Genomic DNA, 18,845 nt, shown 5'->3' with positions numbered 1-18,845 from the left:
ACAGGCACAGGTTCAAAACCAGCCTCATGTACTTAGTGAGGCTATCAGCAACTTAGTGAGACCCTCTTTCTTTCTTTCTTTCTTTCTTTCTTTCTTTCTTTCCTTTCTTTTTTCTTTTCTTTTTTTTTTTGTGGTACTGGTATTAGGGATGGAACCTAGGAGCATTCTACCTCTGGGCTATACTCCCAGACCTAATTTTATTTATATATATAGTATGTATGTGTGTGTGTGTGGTGGTAAGGATGGAACCCAGAGTCTTTCTACCTCTGGGCTATACTCCCAGGCCTATTTTGTATTTTATTTGGAAATAGGGTCTCACTAGGTTGCTGAGAGCCTCACTAAGTAGCTGAGGCTGGCTTAAACCTGTGCGATCCTCCTGTCTCAGCCTCCCAAATGCTGGGATTACAAGTGTGCGCCACCATGCCTGGCTTATTTTTTCTATTTTATTTGGACACAGGGTCTCACTAAGTTGCTGAGAGCCGCACTAAGTAGCTGAGGCTGGCTTGAACCTGTGCAATTCTCCTGTCTTAGCCTCCCAAGTACTGGGATTACAACCATATCCAGCTATGAGACCCTGTTTCTAAATAAAATATAAAAAATAGGGCTAGGGGTGTAGCTTGGAGGTAGAATGCCATTGGGTTCCATCCCCAGTACCATAAACACAAAAAATAAGAAAAAAGAGAAATATTTAAAGTTGGGCGAGGTGGTTCATACTTGCAATCCTAGCATTTGAGAGGCTGAAAGCAATATTTGATGTGATTCTGGTCTAAAAATTCCCCCAACTAGCTGGGTGTGGTGGTGCACGCTTGTAATCCCAGCATTTGGGAGGCTGAGACAGGAGGATCATGCTTCGCAGCCAGCCTCAGCTACTTAGTGAGGCCATTATCAACTCAGTGAGACCCTGTTTCAAAATAAAGAATAAAAAATAGGGCTGGGGATGTAGCTCAGAGTCGAATGCCCCTGGGTTCCATCCCCAATACCAAAAAACTCTTCCCAAATAATGAAATATATAAAACCACAGAAGACCCTAACATAGAAAGAAACAGATACATCATAGTCTAGCTAATAAAAAACAAATAAACAGAAAATCTTGACCATACCCAAAGAAAAAAACTCATGTACAAAGAATTACAGATTTCTCATAGGAAAAAAAAAATCATAAGCTGCGTGTGGTGGCACACACTTGTAATCCCAGCATTTGGGAGGCTAAGACAGGAGGATCGCGGTTCGCGGACAGCCTCAGCTACTTAGTGAGGCTCTTTGCAACTCAGTGAGACCCGGTTTCAAAATAAAGAATAAAAAATAGGGCAGGGGGTGTAGCTCGGAGGTCAAATGCCCCTGGGTTCCATCCCCAGACCCGCGGGGGAAAAGAAAAAAAAAAGAATAACAAATAGGGCTGGGGGTATAGCTCGGAGGCAGAATGCTCCTGGGTTCCATCCCCAGTATCACAAAAAGAAAAAGAAAAAAATCACAAATTATGAAAAATCCTAACTATGAAAAAATGTATCACTGTCTCAAGAAGGAATTTTTAAACTCTAAGAGATTTGTCATTTTTACTCTATCCATCGTTACCTTCTCCTTTTACAAAATTCACTTTCTATGTATCTTGTAGACAGTTTCAGCCAATCATTTGGAGTTATACAGTGCCTCGAATTGGAAATTCGTGGGAATCTGGAACGCAGCTGAGCTTTCTCAACCTCTTTAAATTCTTTGATTGTATATATTTTGCCTGCGAGAAGACAAGTTATCTAAATTAGTGCACTTGGCGGGATGTCGCACGCTTAGGAATCCAAGGACTTGGGAGGCTGAGACAGGAGGACAGCCTCAGCAAGAGTGAGGCTCTCATCAACCTAGCAAGACCCTGTTTCCAAATAAAAATAAAATAGGTCTTGGGATATAGCTCGGAGGTCGAATGCCCCGGGGGTTAATCCCCAGTGCCACACACACATAAAAAAAATTAGTGCTCTTAAATGCAGCCGGAATTGCACTTGGGCTGTGAGATCACAGAAGAATCAGAAGCTAAGTACCAGTCTCGCACTGAAGGAGAATCCTTCTTTCGTGGTCCTTGTCATATTGTGCCTTTTTCAAAGGGTCTCGATATGGTGGGATGACCACCTAGGAGAGAAACACTTGTCTGAGGAATGGGCTGCAAGTCCGAGCACTAAATATGTCTAGTCTACCCGACATGTCAACACGTGGTTCCTACTTCAGACGAGTCACAAATGTAATCATCACAGCTTGGCAGATGCGGTGGCGCACACTTGTAATCCCAGGACTTGGGAGGCTGAGACAGGAAGATCGCGGGTTCACTGCCAGCCTCAGTAAGGTAGTGAGGCCCGCTGCAACTTAGTGAGACCTTGTTTCAAATAAAAAATAAAATAGGGCTGAGGATGTAGCTCAGAGGCAGAATGTCCCTGTGTTCAAGCCCCAGTACTGCACACACGCACGCAAACACACACACACACACACACACACACACACACACACACACACACAATCTATTAAATTATAAAGTCAAATGTAAGCCAGACATGGTGGCACAGACCTGTAATCCTAGTACTTGGGAGTCTACTAAAGATCACAGGTTCAAGGACAGCCTCAGTAAGTACTGAGATTCTCATCAACCTAGTAAGACCCTGTTTCAAATAAAAATAAAAGCCAGGCATGGTGACGCGCACTTGCAATCCCAGCATTCGGGAGGCTGAGACAAGAGGATTGCAGTTCATGGACAGCCTCAGCTACTTAGCGAGGCCCTTTGCAGTTCAGTAAGACCCTGTTTCAAAATAAAGAATAAAAAAAAAATAGGGCTAGGGGTGTAACTCGGAGGTAGAATACCCCTGGGTTCCATCTCCAGTACAGCAAAAAGTAAATAAATAAATATTAAAAATAAAAATAGGGCTGAGGGTGTAGCTGAGAGCGATAATAACCCTTCGTTCAATCCCCAGTACCATAAACAAAAATACAAATAGTATGATATAATCCCATTCTTATAAAACAAATATAAATACACATAAATATACAAAGAAGTCTAGAAAGACATACAGAAAAATGTTAATGACTTAACTCTGAGTACTAGAATTATGAGCGGTTTTATATTCTCTATCTTATCTACCAAGAAAATGAATTGGTTTGGGGACAAATTTTGTGTGTGTGTGTGTGTGTGTGTGTGTGTGTGTGTGTGTGTAGTACTGGGGATAGAACCCTTCTACCTCCAGGCTACACTCCCAGACCTATTTTATACTTTATTTGGAAACAGAGTCTCTTAAGCCAGTGTGGCTGGCTTCGAACATGCGCGATCCTCCTGTCTCCGCCTCCCAAGCGCGGGGATTACAAGCGTGCGCCACTATGCCTGGCTTGGGGACAAATTTAAAAGTCTAGTTAGCCGGGCATGGTGGTGCATGATTGTAATCCCAGGACTTGGGAGGCTAAGACAGGAGAATCACAGGTTCACGGCCAGCCTCAGCCACTTAGAAAGGCGCTCCACAATTTAGTGAGAATTTGTTTCAAAATAATAATAAAAAACAGGGCTGGAGGAATAGCTCAGAAATACAATGCCCCTGGGTTCAATCCCCAGTTCCCCCTCCCCCCAAAAAAGTCTAGGAAAACATTAAACATCTTTTCCCCAATTAGTCAATATTTTAAATTTTTTCAGAGAACAATTTACTTTGACCTTTGTGGTTCTTATTCCTTTCTAATAAATGGAGATGAGAAAAAAATTAATAAAATGTTCTTTTTTTTTTTTTTGGCGGTACTGGGGATTGAACCCAGGGACATTCTGCCTCCAAGCTACACCCTGAGCCTGACTTTATCTTTTATTTTGAAACAGTCTCATTAAGTTGCAGACAGCCTCACTAAGTAGCTGAGGCTGACTGCGAACCAGCTCCTCCTGTCTCAACCTCCCAAGAACTGGAATTAGGCCGGGTGGCGCACGCTTGTAATCCCCGCACTTGGGAGGCGGAGACAGGAGGATCGCACAGGTTTGAAGCCAGCCGTGCTGGCTTAAGAGACCCTGTTTCCAAAAAAAAAAAAAAAAAAAAAAAAAAAAAAAAAAATATATATATATATATATATATATATATATATATATATATATATATATAATAGGTCTGGGAGTGTAGCCCAGAGGTAGAAGGGCTTCCAGGAACCCCAGTACCACCACCACCACCAAAAAAAAAAAAAAAGAACTGAAATTAGAAGTATGAGCCTATGTTATTTCATTTTTAAGAAATCACTAAAGGGAAAAGCCTATGTTAATCCTACTCAAAATAACTAGACATATACTATTGAAGTTAAAATAGAAATCTACCTACCTTCAGGAAACTGGGGTCTCGTTTGCTCATATAAAAAGGATCGTACTCTTTGGGGTCATAATGTTCTATAAATGCATTTCCCTGTGAGAAGGAAATAAAACCATGGGTAATAATAAGAGGACACAATGAATTTTGAGCACATCAGGACTTGAGTCGAACATACGGTTCCACTCCAGAGGCTTCAAAGTGTCATCAATGACATGTGCCGGGAGGAGAGAGGCTACTGAAATTTCTATTAAATTCTCCTGGAAAGCCAGGCGTGGTGGCACACGTTTATAATCCCAGCATTCGGGAGGCGGAGACGAGAGGATCATGATTTGAGGACAGCTCAGCTACTTAGTGAGGCCCTCTGCAACTCAGTGAGACCCTGTTTCAAAATAAAGAATAAAAAATGGGCAGGGGGTGTGGCTCGGAGGTCAAATGCCTCTGGGTTCCATCCCCAGACCCGCAAAACAAACAAACAAACAAACAAACAAACTAGCCAGGTGTACACTTGTAATCCCAGCATTTGGGAGGCTGAGACAGGAGGATCGCGGTTCGGGGACATCCTCAGTTACTTAGTGAGGCCCTCTGCAACTCAGTGAGACCCAGTTTCAAAATAAAGACTTAAGCCAGGCATGGTGGCGCACACTTGTAATCCCCGCGCTTGGGAGGCTGAGACAGGAGGATCGCACAGGTTCGAAGCCAGCCTCGGCTACTTAGTGAGGCTCTCAGCAACTTAGTGAGACCCTGTTTCCAAATAAAAGTATAAAATAGGTCTGGGAGTATAGCCCAGAGGTAAAAGGCCTCTGGGTTCCACCCCCAGTACCACCAAAATAATAATAATAATAATAATAATAATAATAATAATAATAATAATGACTTAAAAATAGGGCTGGGAGTGTCACTCTGGAGGTCAAAAGCTCCTGGGTTCCGTTCCCAGTACTGCAAAATTAATTAATTAGTTATTAATTAATTCTCCTGGAAACTAATTAAGCTTATTCGAGTCATTAACACAGACTGCAGTGGTGGAAGGGAGCAAATGAGAGTGTGGAGGAGTTTAATGAAGAATGTTGGAACACTGAGCTTTGGGGATTTGCTTTCAACAAACAACTCCAATCCTTTTTTTGTGTGTGTGTGTGTCTGGGGATGGAACCCAGGGGCATTTTACCTCCGAGCTAAACCCCCTGCCCAATTTTTTATTCTTTATTTTGAAACCGGGTCTCACTGAGTTGCAGAGGGCCTCACTAAGTAACTGAGGCTGTCCGCGAACCGCGATCCTCCGGTCTCAGCCCTCCCCCCCCCAATGCTGGAATTACAAGTGTGCACCACCACGCCCGGTTTTTTTGTTTGTTTGTTTATTTGTTTGTTTGTTTGTTTGTTTGTTTTTTGGTGGTACTGGAGATTGAACCAGGGGCATTCTACCTGTGAGCTACACCTCCAGTCCTATTTTTTTTAATTCTTTTTTTTTTTTTTTTTTTTGGTGGTACTGGGGTTCTGGAAACCCTTCTACCTCCGGGCTACACTCCCAGACACCTAATTTTTTAAAAATATTTTTATTTGGAAACAGGGTCTCTTAACCCAGCGAGGCTGGCACGATCCTCCTGTTTCCGCCTCCCAATGCGGGGATTACAACCGTGTGCCACCATGCCAGGCTTTATTCTTTTTTTTTTTTTTTTTTTTTTTTTTTTTTTGCGGGTCTGGGGATGGAACCCAGGGGCATTTGACATCCGAGCTACACCCTCTGCCCTATTTTTTATTCTTTATTTTGAAACTGGGTCTCACTGAGTTGCAGGGGGCCTCACTAAGTAGCTGAGGCTGTCCACAAACCACGATCCTCTGGTCTCAGCCTCCAGAAAGCTGGGATTACAGCCTGGTGTGGTGGCGCACGCTTGTAATCCCAGCATTTGGGAGGCTGAGACCAGAGGATCGTGGTTCGCGGTTCGCAGACAGCCTCAGCTATTTAGCGAGGCCCTCCACAACTCAGTGAGACCCTGTTTCAAAATAAAGAATAAAAAATTGGGCAGGGCGTGTAGCTCGAAGGTCAAATGCTTCTGGGTTCATCCCCAGACACACACACACACACACACACACACACACACACACACACACACACACACAAAGCTGGGATTACAAGTGTGGGCCACCACGCCCGGCTCTATTCTTTATTTTGAAACAAGAGCCTCACTAAGTAGCTGAGACTGGCCAAGAACCTGTGATACTCCTGCCTCAGCCTCCCAAGTACTGGGATTACAAGTGTGTGCCACCATGCCCAGCTTCCAATCTTTTAAAGAACAGAAATATTAAGTTTCAAAACAAGTGAAAAATATATCCTGAGTTTAGAGTCCAAATTTTTTATATTGGTAAATAAAAGTGACTGTTTCATGGAGAAAACAAAGGAAAGTGGTTCTATGTACACAGTTAAATCCAGACCTGACCCTCCTCCTTCATCCTTTCCACCTGCCTACATTTAAGAATACTTTCTGCTGAGGCTGAAGCAGGAGGACCGCAGGTTCGCGACCAGCCTCAGCAACTTAGCAAGACTCTCTGCAACTTAGTTGAGACCCTGTTTCAAATTAAAAAATAGAGCTCGAGTGTAGCTCAAACATAGAATGCTCCTGGGTTCAATTTTCAGTACCACACACAAAAAAAGAATTTTACTTAATGCTATAACAAATATAAATTATACACATGCAGAGAGGGGAGGAAAGGGCAGGCTATTTAGGTAAATAGGAAGCGAACAAAAATAATTACAATTTTAAGCCAACTGAAAAAAGTATCAAATCAGCTCTTCGTACCTTTTTATTCACATGTTTTAGAAACCGGTCTAGTTCCTCTTGTCTCCTTTTTTTAATTTTCTTATGAGAGCAAACTTTTTCCATAACTTTCTTCTGGAGAGGATATGCCACTTGGTCAGCCCATTTTTTATGTAACATCTCCTTTTTTCTTTCATTTAGGAAGTCATGATGTTGTAAGTATTTATCTAGTTCCTAGTAAAGAGTGATTAGAAAAGACAAAAATATTGTCCTGAAGTTTTCTTGTTCTAAAACTTAAACTTCAGCCAGGTGGTGCACGCTTGTAATCCCAGCACTTGGGAAGCTGAGACAGGAGGATCGCAGGTTCAAGGACAGCCTCAGCAAGTAGTAAAACTCTCACCAACCAACCTAGTGAGACTCTTGTTTCCAAATAAAATAGGGCTGGAGGTACAGCTCAGAGGTGGAATACCCCTGGATTCAATCCTCAGTTCCACAAAAAACACCACATATATATTATTTTTTGTATGTTTCGCATGGACATTCTGTTGTCTACTAAGCCCATCCTGGGACAGTTGGACCCAGTGTCCACCTATGTTCACCTGAGTAATAATAAGGCAGGTGTTCTGACCACAGCTTTTAAGATTAGCTCAGCTGGGGATGGTTGTGGACACCAGCATTCAGGAGACTGAGACCAGAGGATCACAGTTCGCAGATAGCCTCAGCTACTTAGTGAGGCTCTCCGCGATTTAGTGAGACCCTGTTTCAAAATAAAGAATAAAAATAGGGCAGGCAGTGTAGCTCGGAGGTCGAATGCCTCTGGGTTCCATCTCCAGACCTACAAAAAATAAAAAAATAATAAAAATAAAGAAAGATTAGCTCAAAGCCAATGTGGTGGTGCCATGGTGGCACACACTTGTAACCCCAATAACTTGGGAGGCTGAGACAGGAGGATCACAGGTTCTTGGCCAGCCTCAGCTACTCAGTGCGGCCCACTGCAACTTAGTGAGAACCTGTTTCAAAATAAAAGAATAAAATAGGCCTGGGGTGTAGCTCAGAGATGGAATGACTCTGGGTTTGATCCCTAGTACTACCAAAAAAACTCATTCACAGTGACTCAGAGGAAACCCCACTAAGATTAAGGAACAAGTGAGTGGGGACAGTCTTGTGCTGTATCTGTTGGAAGAATTTCCTCTGCCCATGGTGCAGAGGAGAGGAGTCCATTAAACACCTTTAGAGATGCCTTAAGGTTAATCCCCATCTCAGGAGTGTTTTTAATTCTCTCCTTTTAAAAATTTATATCAAATATATTACATTGGAAATGAATAAAAACAAGATTTAATTTTTTAACTGAGATGCATTTTGTGGCTAGTTCTTACCTTAATTACATAATTTTCTCTGTATAATATAGACTGAATAGCTGCATCAATATCTTCTTTAGCTAAAGCCTAAAAGAACAGAATTAAACTTTGAAAATCATATCTTGGAAAATTAAATTATTAGTACTATCTGGATCCATTATATTTTATGTGACAGATATATACTTGGAAGGTTCTGAATTTGAAGTAGAAAATCCAGTTTCTCCGAATGTAGGAGAGACGAAGTTTGGAGTTTGAGTTCAGCTAAGTTAAATGCCAACTAAAACAAAAGCTCAGTATACTTTAGAGGAATATAACAGAATCCAGAACCTTTACAATGTATCTCATGATGTCTAAAATATAATTGAGAATTACTAGACATGCAAAGAAACAGGAAAATGTGATCCATACTTAAGAAAAATGGCAATCAATGGAGATCAACTCGGAGATGGCTTGTTTGTTGAAATTAGAAGAAAAAGATTTTAGGACAGCTATTCTTAAGAAGTTGAGGGCCGGGCATGGTGGTGTCCCCGCTCTTAGGAGGCGGAGACAGGAGGATTGTGCAGGTTCAAAGCCAGTCTCACTGGCTGGCTTAAGAGACCCTGTTTCCAAATAAAAAATATAAAAAAAATAAGTCTGGGAGTGTAGCCCAGAGGTAGAAGGGTTTCCAGAAACCCCAGTACCACCAAAAAAAAAAAAGTTGAAATAAAATATGCTTATAATTAATAGATAAAGCCAGGCGTGGTGGCGCACACTTGTAATCCCTGCGCTTGGGAGGCAGAGACAGGAGGATCACGCAGGTTCGAAGCCGTGCGCGCTGGCTTAGGAGACCCTGTTTCCAAATTTAAAAAAATGTAAAAATAGGTATGGGAGTGTAGCCCGGAGGTAGAAGGGCTTCCAGGAACCCCAGTACCACCAAAAAACAAAAAAAAAAAACAAAAAAAAATTAATAGATAAAAACCGTTAACAAAGAAATAAAAACTAAAACAGATCCAAGTGGAGATTCCAGTTCTTAAACTTTAAAAACAAACTATCCAGCTACACCACTCCTGGGTATCTTTCTAAGGGACTGAAATAAGAAAATCGGAGTAATTATGCATATCCATATTTATAGCAGCACAATTCCCAAAAGCCAAATTATGCAACCAACCTCGGTGTCCATCAACAGAGTGGATCGCAAAATGATGGGACATCCACACCATGAAATTCTACTCAGCAATCAAGAAGAACAAACACTAGACGGACCTGGAGAACATCGTGTTAAGTGAGATTAGCCAGCCACAGAAAGTGAAAGGTCCTATGTTCTCTCTTATATGCGGAAGCTAAGAATAATCAGGCCACCAGAGAGACTTCAGATAATGGAAGAGAAGCGCCAGTGGAGTCAGGGAGGTGGTCTAGGAGAAGGGGAGAAAAGAGGGAGGATGAACGAAGGAATTATATCCATTGATAGTATGTACATATGCAAAAATACCAAGGTCAATCTCAATGCCTGTATGGGGCAGGGGTGGAATGGGGAGGGAGCTGGGGCGAGCCCACCAAGTGCTGTGTGCGTGTACGTCACTGTTACATTATGATGTGCGACCATAATGTACCAATATAAGTAATCAACTAACCTCCATTGGTTTGACAACAGATTGGAGATGAGATAAAAAGTCAGTGAACTTAAAAGACAAATCATTAGAAGCTATACATACAATCTGAAAAAAAAAAAGGATTGGAAAATAATTAACAGAGCCTCAGTGACCTATGAGGTAGTATCAGAGGACTGAACAAGGGTAGAGTTGCAAAAGTGAGTAAAAGATGGAACAGAAAAAAAAAAGGCTTTCTGAAGAAGTAATGGTTGGATAAGAATTTCCACTTGTAGACAAGATAGAGTTATAGGGAACAGATTTTTCCTCCCTCTCAAAATAACTGGAAAAATAAAAGATTCAATAGGTAAAAACAAAGCCAGGCGTGGTGGCGCACGCTTGTAATCCCAGTACTTGGGAGGCTGAGACCGGAGGATCGGAGGTTCACAGCCAGCATCAGCTACTGAGTGAGGTTCTCTGCGACTTAGTGAGACCATTTCAGAATAAAAAATAAAATAGGGCTGGGGGGGTGTAGCTCAGAGGTAGAGTGACCCTGGGTTCAATCCCTAGTACCAAAAGAAAGAATTAGAGAATCAATCCCAAGAGGTCACACAGACCCAGAAATGTTCCCTTTAACAACCATAGTGGTAAACCCCATAGTTCACAGATCATAGAATTAAGTATTTAAAGAGGTTTTATGGCAGCACTGGAAAAAATGAGGCCTGTAGCAGATGTGCTGCTTTGACTCTCCCTAACAGAACTCAGAAGCAAGACCTGAAAGGACCAGGCTGTGTTCAAGCATTGTGATTGCTCCCAGAATAAAACCCAAGGAAAGGCTCAGGAAGCAGCTCAGTGGCAGAGCGCTGGCCTGGCATGTCTGAGGTTCTGGGTTTAGTCCCTAGGAACACTAACACACACAAGGGTGCATGCGCACACGCACGTCAGAAATCAAAATTACCTAGCTCTTACCATGGTAAAACTCACAATGTCTGCCATGTAGTAAAAAAAAAAAAAAAAAAGCCGGGTGTGGTGGTGCACATTGTGATCTCAGTACTGGAAAGGTTGAGACAGGAGGATCGCCAGTTCGAGGCCAGCCTTAGCAACTTAGGGAGACCCTGAGAACTCTGAGAGACCCCATTTCAAAATAAAAGGCAAAATAGGGCTGGGATGGGGTGGGGCTTGGAGGCAGATGCCCTTGGGTTCAACTCCCAGTACCAAAAAAAAAAAAAAAAGCCATGTAAAAAAGCAAGAAAATGTAACCAACAGTGAGAAAGAAAATCAATGACATCAATGATATAATTATTAGACCAAGATATTAAATGTTATTATACTTGTAGTTCACAGGTTTAGGGAAATAGAGGAAAGAGCAGACATTGTGTCAGAGAAGATACACACACACACACACACACACACACACACGCGCGCGCGCGAGATACATAACTTCTAGGGATAAAAGTTATGTCTAAGATGAAAAATTCACCATGTAGGCTTATCAGCAGATTAGACACTACAGAAGACAGGGTATATTGAGCTTAGAAGGATTGCAACAGAAGTTTTCCAAAATGAAACACAGGACGAAAAGCAAAAAACAAAAGAAATTAATAGTATCAGTGTGCTATGAGACAATTCCAAGCAGGCTATTACATATGTAATTGTACTTTCCAAAAGAAGATCATAGAAAGAACATTTAAATAATGACTGAAAATTTCCAAGTTTGTTGGAAATCATAAGCCCACAAATATAAGATATTCTTTTTTAAGTTGTTTTTATTGGGCATCCTGATTTTTATTTTATTTTATTTATTTATTCATTTTTTGTGGTACTGGGGGTGGAACCCAGAGGCTTTCTACCTCCGGGTTATACTCCCAGACCTTTTTTATATTTTATTTGGAAACAGGGTCTCACTAAGTTGCTGAGAGCGTCACTCAGTAGCTGAGGCTGGCTTCGAACCTGTGCGATCCTCCTGTCTCAGCCTCCCAAGCGCAGGGATTACAAGCGTGCGCCACCACACCCGGCTTATAAGATATTCAATGAACTCCAACCAGTGGAAAAATTGGAAACCTATACATTGCTAATGAGAATGTAACTGGTATAACCATTATGGGAAACAGTTTGGTAGCAATTCCTCTCCTCGGTTATAGAACCAAGAGAAGGGAAAACATAACCATACAAAAAGTTGTAGGCAAAAGTTCACGGCAGGGCTGGGAGTGTAGCTCAGTAACAGGCACTGGGCCTGCCTAGCATGCATGAGCCATGAGGCTTTGGGTTTGATCCCCAGCACTAAAAAACAAAACGCTCATAGCAACATTGGTCATAACAGCAAAAAAAAAAAAAAAAAAACAGAACTAGAATCAGCAACTCAAAAGTTCATCCACTGATGAACAGATTCAACACAATGTGGTATTCATACAGTGGGATAGTACTTAGCCAAAAAATAGAACCAATGCGAATACATGCTAAAACATGGATAACCCTTGAACACAGTATGCTAGGTGAAAGTCATCAGTCACCAAGGACCGTATCCTGCATGGTTTGTTTATATGAAAGGTCCACAGAGACAGAAAGTAGACTTGTGCTGCATTTGGCTAGGGGTACGGTGATGAGCAGTGACTGTTAACGGGGATGGGTTTCTTTTGGGAACAACGAAAATGTTCTGGGATTAAGAAAGTGGTTAGCTGGGCGTGGTGGTGCATGCTTGTAATCCCAGCATTGGGAGGTCGAATGCCCCTGGGTTCCATCCCCAGACCTGAAAAAAAAAAAAAAAAAAAAAAAAGAAAGTGGTGACAATTTCACAGTCCTTTAAATACTAAAAACACTGAATTGTGCTCTTTAAAATGAAGACACTTGAGCCGAGCGTGGTGGCGCACGTTTGTAATCCCAGCATTTGGGAGGCTAAAACCGAAGGATCGAGGTTCGCGGACAGCCTCAGCTACTTAGTGAGGCCCTCTGCAACTCAGTGAGACCCGGTTTCAAAATAAAGAATAAGCCGGGCGTGGTGGCGCACGCTTGTAATCCCCGCGCTTGGGAGGCGGAGACAGGAGGATCGCGCAGGTTCAAAGCCAGCCGTACTGGCTTAAGAGACCCTGTTTCCAAATTAAAAAATATAAAAAATAGGTCTGGGAGTGTAGCCGGAGGTAGAAGGGCTTCCAGGAACCCCAGTACCACCAAAAAAAAAAAAAAAGAATAAAAAATAGGGCAGGGGGTGTAGCTCGGAGGTCGAATTCTCCTGGGTTCCATCCCCAGACTCACACACACAAAAATAAATAAATAAAATTAAATAAAATGAAAACACCTACGGTTTGTCAATTATGTCAATAATAGAAGTTCAACAATAAGAAAACAACCCAGTTTTAGCCAGGCGCGGTGGCGCACGCTTGTAATCCCAGCGCTTGGGAGACCGAGACAGGAGGATCTCAGGTTTGAAGCCAGCCTCAGCTGAGACCCTGTTTCCAAATAAAGTATAAAAATAGGTCTGGGAGTATAGCCCGGAGGTAGAAAGCCTCTGGGTTCCACCCCCAGTACCACAAAAAAGAAAAAGAAAAAAAGAAAACAACCCAGTTTTGAAGTGGGCAAAAGATGTGAGCAAACACTTCATCAAAGAAGAGAGACAATGGGCAAGTAAGACTTGAAAAAGTTGCTTGGTGACTATTAAGGACATGGAAATTAAAACTACAGTGAGAAACCACTACACATCTTTTAGAATGTTTCAAATGAAGAAGACTGGTGACTTCCGGGAAGATGGCGACCGAGAAAAGCGGGGCTTAAGAGCCCCGCTAACAACAAATCTCCATTACCACAAAATCAGCGCCTTTCAAAGCCAGAAAACAACATCACCAGAGAAACAAAAAAAATCACGAGGCTCCAGAGAGAAAGCGGACTGAGAACAGAGCCGAGGACGTGGCCTCACGCCCGAGGATGCGGCAGCAGCGCCATACTGCCGGCGGCACCGGCGAATTCATGGGACGGCCACAGCAAGCCGAGCAGAGCAGCAGCGGAACAGCCAGGCGGGATTTCTCGGCGCAGAGGGCATCTAAAGCTCCCAGTGGCTGAGCTCAGCACACGCTGCAGAGATTCAGAGTGGAAATCAAAACCAAGAAAAAAAATGCCAGCCCCACAGCCGAGGGCGTAGCAGCGGCGCCATATTGCCACTGGCGGCAGCAGCACCGAATTCACCGAATTCAGTACAGCTACATCTGCGTACTCAAGAACAGTGAGTCAAATTGCGGGCCACAGAGGAGAAATCCCAGTACTGTACTCACTGGGACTTGACCCAGTGGGAGAGCTGTGGTGGCAGAGATATCACACCATAGGAGAACGTGCAACCTGGCACCCCCCACAGTCTAAAGCAGCCTCTATCGACTCTCTGGGTCGGAGACTCTGTGATACAACCCAGTAAAGGAGTAGTGGGTTCGAGATACTACTGACTCGAGATCCAGAGCACCTTAAGTGAAGTCATAGTGACCCAAGGGAAGAACCCAGAGCACAAACTTCCGAAATCATGGGAAAGAGGAATAATACTGGAGCAATGAATGCTCACAACCCCACAACATCAGAAACCGATAAAACAGAAAATCAGAGATTTCTAGAAGATCAAATCAGGAAAATAACTGTAGAAATAATAGAGGTGCTTCAAAAAGAACTCAGAGAGAGCCAGAAAGAGATAAAGGATGCAATTAATGAAGTAAAGGCCTCAATTCAAAGCATAAACAACCGATTAGAACACATGGAGAACAGAATCTCGCTCTTAGAAGATGATCATTCCAAAACTGAACGCATAGTTTCTAATCTAGGAAAAAATATCCGAGAGCAGGAATCTGATATTGAAGAAATATGGGCCCATTTTAAGAGAGCTAACCTAAGAATAATTGGAATAGAGGAGGGAAAAGAAAGTGAAACCAAAGGGATCAACAATCTCTTCAAGGAAGTAATAGCAGAAAATTTTCCAGACATAGAGCAAGAGGTCGATACGCAGGTCCAGGAAACTTATAGAACTCCCTTTAGACAGGATCGGAGAAGAGGATCCCCACGCCACATAATTGTCAAAATGACCAATGTGGAAGCCAAGCAGAGAATCTTAAAGGCAACAAAAACAAAGGGCCAAGTGACATTCAGAGGCAAACCAATTAGAATCACTCCAGACTTCCCAAACCAAGTTATGAGAGCCAGAAGGGCTTGGAGTAACATACTCCAAACTCTGAAAGAAAACAACTTCCAGCCAAAAATTTCCTACCCAGCAAAACTTTCTATCAAATTAGATGGAAAAATAAGAAGCTTCCATGACAAACAGAAACTGAAGGAATTTATGTCTTCAAAACCAGCACTAGAGAAAATACTCAAAGAGATTAACTACAAAGAAAAAATAGGTAACATACATCAGAACTAGAGAAACAAGATTTTCCATCCAACAGACAACTAAGATTGGTTATCTGTGGAGATTTATTAATTATGTTAGTCTTTTACCTATCTCTAAATTGTATTGTTTGCCTTTATTGTTGTTAATTTTTAGGATTTCTAGTTGGAATATTAATATACCTTCAGATATAGCATTTGGAAATATTTTATCCCATTCTATTAGTAACTGTTAACTCTGTTTACATTGTCTTTGGATATACAATATGTTTTTTATTTTTTAGGGAGTTTGTATACCCTTCTGTTGCCTGTGCCATTGAAATCATATCCAAGAAATCACTGCCAATTTCAATATTGTGAGGTTTTATGACCCAGATTTTCTTCTAAAAGTTTATAGTCTTAAGATTTATATTTAGGTCTTTTATCTATTTTGAGTTAATATTTGTATAAGGAGTTAGGTAAAGGTCCAATTTTATTCTTTTTCATGTAATTATTATTTTTCAACAATATTTAGTTAAAAGACTATTATTTCCACCACCAAATGTTCATGGAAACCTTGTCAAAAATAACTTGACAATATAGGGAAGAATTTAGCTCTAGGCTTGTATTTAACTCCAATGGTTTATATATCTGCCTTTAGAATAGTACTACACTGTTGCAATTATTGTAGCTTTATATGGTTTGAAATCAGAAAATATATATCTTCTAGCCTTGTTCTTTTTCAAGATCGTTGTGGGTACCTAGACTCCATATTCCATATTAGGATAGATTTTTTTTTCTGAAAAATAAATATATAAATATATGATAGTTTCACCTAAAAAATAGAAAAAAAATATTCTCTGGTAAGAAAGAAAGCAAAAAGAAATATTGAAATGTTATCTTTAAGTCATCAAAAGCTTGGTATCAGACAAATGAAACTGTTATGTGATATTATCATTTTTAATTTTTGATAAATTGCTATAATACTAGATGTCAATCACTAAGCCAAGCATGGGAGGGAGGGATAGGGAGAGAATGGGGTGGGGATTGGGTGGGGACTGGCTGGGCAATTTGTGCATGTATGTCTACAAATATATGTATCCCACTATGATGTATGAATACAGTGCACCAATTAAAAAATAAAATAAAATTAAATTTAAAAAAAATGAAGAAGACTATGCTGAAAAACAAACTGAAGACTAATATTGGCTAGAATAGGACACAACTGTAACTTTCACACTGCTGGTGGAAATGTTAAATAATTTAATGACTAAGAAAGTGGTTAGCCAGGCATAGTTGGGCAGCTACATAGAAAGTTAATTTCAGACTGGGCGTGGTGGCGCACGCTTGTAATCCCCGCGCTTGGGAGGCGGAGACAGGAGGATCGCTCAGGTTTGAAGCCAGCTGCGTGTACTGGCTTAGGAGACCCTGTTTCCAAATAAAAATGTAAAAATAGGTCTGGGAGTGTAGCCCGGAAGTAGAAAGGCTTCCAGGAACCCCAGAACCACCCCCCCCAAAAAAAAAAAGTTAATTTCATTTACCATAGGACCCAGTCATTCCACAACTACATATCTATCCAAAAAAAAAAAAAAATGAAAGCTTACATCCAAAAAATGGCAGGTACATGAAAACCCATAACAGCTGTATTTATAACAGTCCTGAAATGGAAACAACCCAAATGTCCACCAATAGAAGGAACAAACTGGGATATATCCATGTAATGAAAGAAAGAAGTCAGACGAAAATCATACTGTACGATTCCATTTGCATGAAAATGAATGTTAAATGCACATCGAACTATAGTAATGGAAAGTAAAATAGTGATTATCGGGGCTTGGGTGGATTACAGAGGGACATGATGAGGGGGAAACTTTGAGAATATTGAATACGTTCATTATCTTGATTTTTGGTGATGGGTTCATGTGCGTATACATATATCAAAACATCAAATTGCTCACTTCAAGTATATTATGTATTTATGTCTATTGTGTATCAATTTTACTTTGATAAAGCTGTTTAGAAAAAATAAATGACAATACAGCATGTAAACATGTAGGTAATGCTATAGGCAACGCTTCAAGAGAATCTTATAGCCTTGTTATATTAGGAAAGCTAAATGACCTATGATTCAAAAAGCTAGAAAAGGAAGAGCAAAATAAATGCAAAACTAGCAGAGCAAAGGGACTATACTGAAGACAAGAGAAAATAAACACTAGGGAAAAAATCACTTCTGTAGCACAAGCCACTTGTCCCTGCAGTTACCCAAGTAAGAACCTCAGAGTGCCAAGATTATACCTCCATGAAAGGGAGCGGCTGTGGTTCCAACCATTCTTTCGAGCTCTTGCACTTGCCAGTTACCAGATCGTCACTATCTGCATTTTTCATTGTGGTCACAAGTAACAGAATTCCTAGAAGTACTAAAAAAAAAAAAAAAAGGAAAATGTATCTACTAATGAAAATTCACTCTCATATTACAGGGGACTGAACCCTGGGGCCGACGTGCCCAGCCCTTTTTGTTTTGAAACAAGGTCTCTCTAGGTTGCTGAGAGACTCGCTGAGTCTGCCCTCAAACCTGCGATCCCCCTCTCTCAGCCTGCCAGCCAAGTCCTGCGATTGCAGGCGTGTGCCGCCGCACTCGCGGCATCTGCTAAATAATCAGGAGGCGTCACTTTCAGCGATCGTGGAAGGAATTCTGAACGGTGGCCATCCACACTTTCCTTACCAAGAGCCCCCACCCCACCCCCGGCTTCTGATGGTGTCATCAGGGCCAGCCTTCTTGAAACAGGGGTGATATTCTCTCCGACCTAACCCCCCACCTCTACTCCTACAAGGTGTCCCATCCAAGCCAGCTTGGCGATCAGCCAGGCATGGGGGGGGGGCGCAGCTGAGCAACTCAGAGGACTGCGGGCAAAATCTGGGGGTCTTCCAGCTCTGAGGGCCCCCAAGCCCTTTCGGGGCTGCATCCGAGGGACAGGCGCGCAGTGGACCCGGTACCCCTCCTAGCCCGGGCTCCGGGGGGCGCGCGCGGGACTGCCCCCGGGCGGGGCCGGGGTCGCAGGCCCAGACAGGCACCTCCGCTGCTCCCCGAGGCCGGCAGGGTGGTCTGCGGCGGCGCCGCGCGAGCCCGAGCCCCTCGGTCCAGCGCGCCCGCCCTGCCGCGCCTCGGAACGCGCGAACGTTCGCGTCCAAGGTCGCCTCCGTGACGCGGGCGGCGGCCCTGCGGCGCGATGACAGGCGGCCGTCACAGCCAATCCCGCGGCGCCCTGGCCCCAGGCCCCGCCCACAGCCGCCCCGTTCCCTTGGCCCCGCCCATTGCCTTGGCCCCGCCCCGCCCGCCCCGGGAGCTCGCCGCAGAGGGCTGCGGAGGGGCGTGGCGGCCGCCGGACCCTCGAGCGCCCCCAGGCCAGGGGGCTGGAGCTCGTTGTCCTGAAGGGGACGGTCCGAAGTGACAGTGGCCGGCGGGGGGCGGGAAGCGTTGGTTTAGGGTTAGTTCGCTGGGACGTTGATCAGTAACCGTGTCGGCGCTGACGCTGGTCAGTGGGAGGGAAT

The 18,845-nt window shown here is 42.8% G+C and overlaps 1 protein-coding gene across 1 annotated transcript; it reads right to left on the bottom strand.

The window, feature by feature from the left end:
• Window positions 1-1,317: 1,317 nt before the first annotated feature.
• FAM228B (family with sequence similarity 228 member B) lies at window positions 1,318-17,681 on the bottom strand (the record flags this gene model as incomplete). Its single annotated transcript, XM_080711854.1, has 6 exons — window positions 1,318-1,729; window positions 2,028-2,115; window positions 4,311-4,391; window positions 7,088-7,279; window positions 8,422-8,490; window positions 17,592-17,681. The coding sequence occupies 6 exons, from the start codon at window positions 17,679-17,681 to the stop codon at window positions 1,569-1,571; spliced, it is 681 nt and encodes a 226-aa protein (XP_080567980.1). The 3' UTR covers window positions 1,318-1,568.
• Window positions 17,682-18,845: the final 1,164 nt, after the last annotated feature.

Source organism: Muscardinus avellanarius (assembly GCF_963383645.1).
Source record: "Muscardinus avellanarius genome assembly, chromosome: 15".
Taxonomy (NCBI): domain Eukaryota; kingdom Metazoa; phylum Chordata; class Mammalia; order Rodentia; family Gliridae; genus Muscardinus; species Muscardinus avellanarius.
This window is presented reverse-complemented; position numbering and strand designations above follow the sequence as displayed.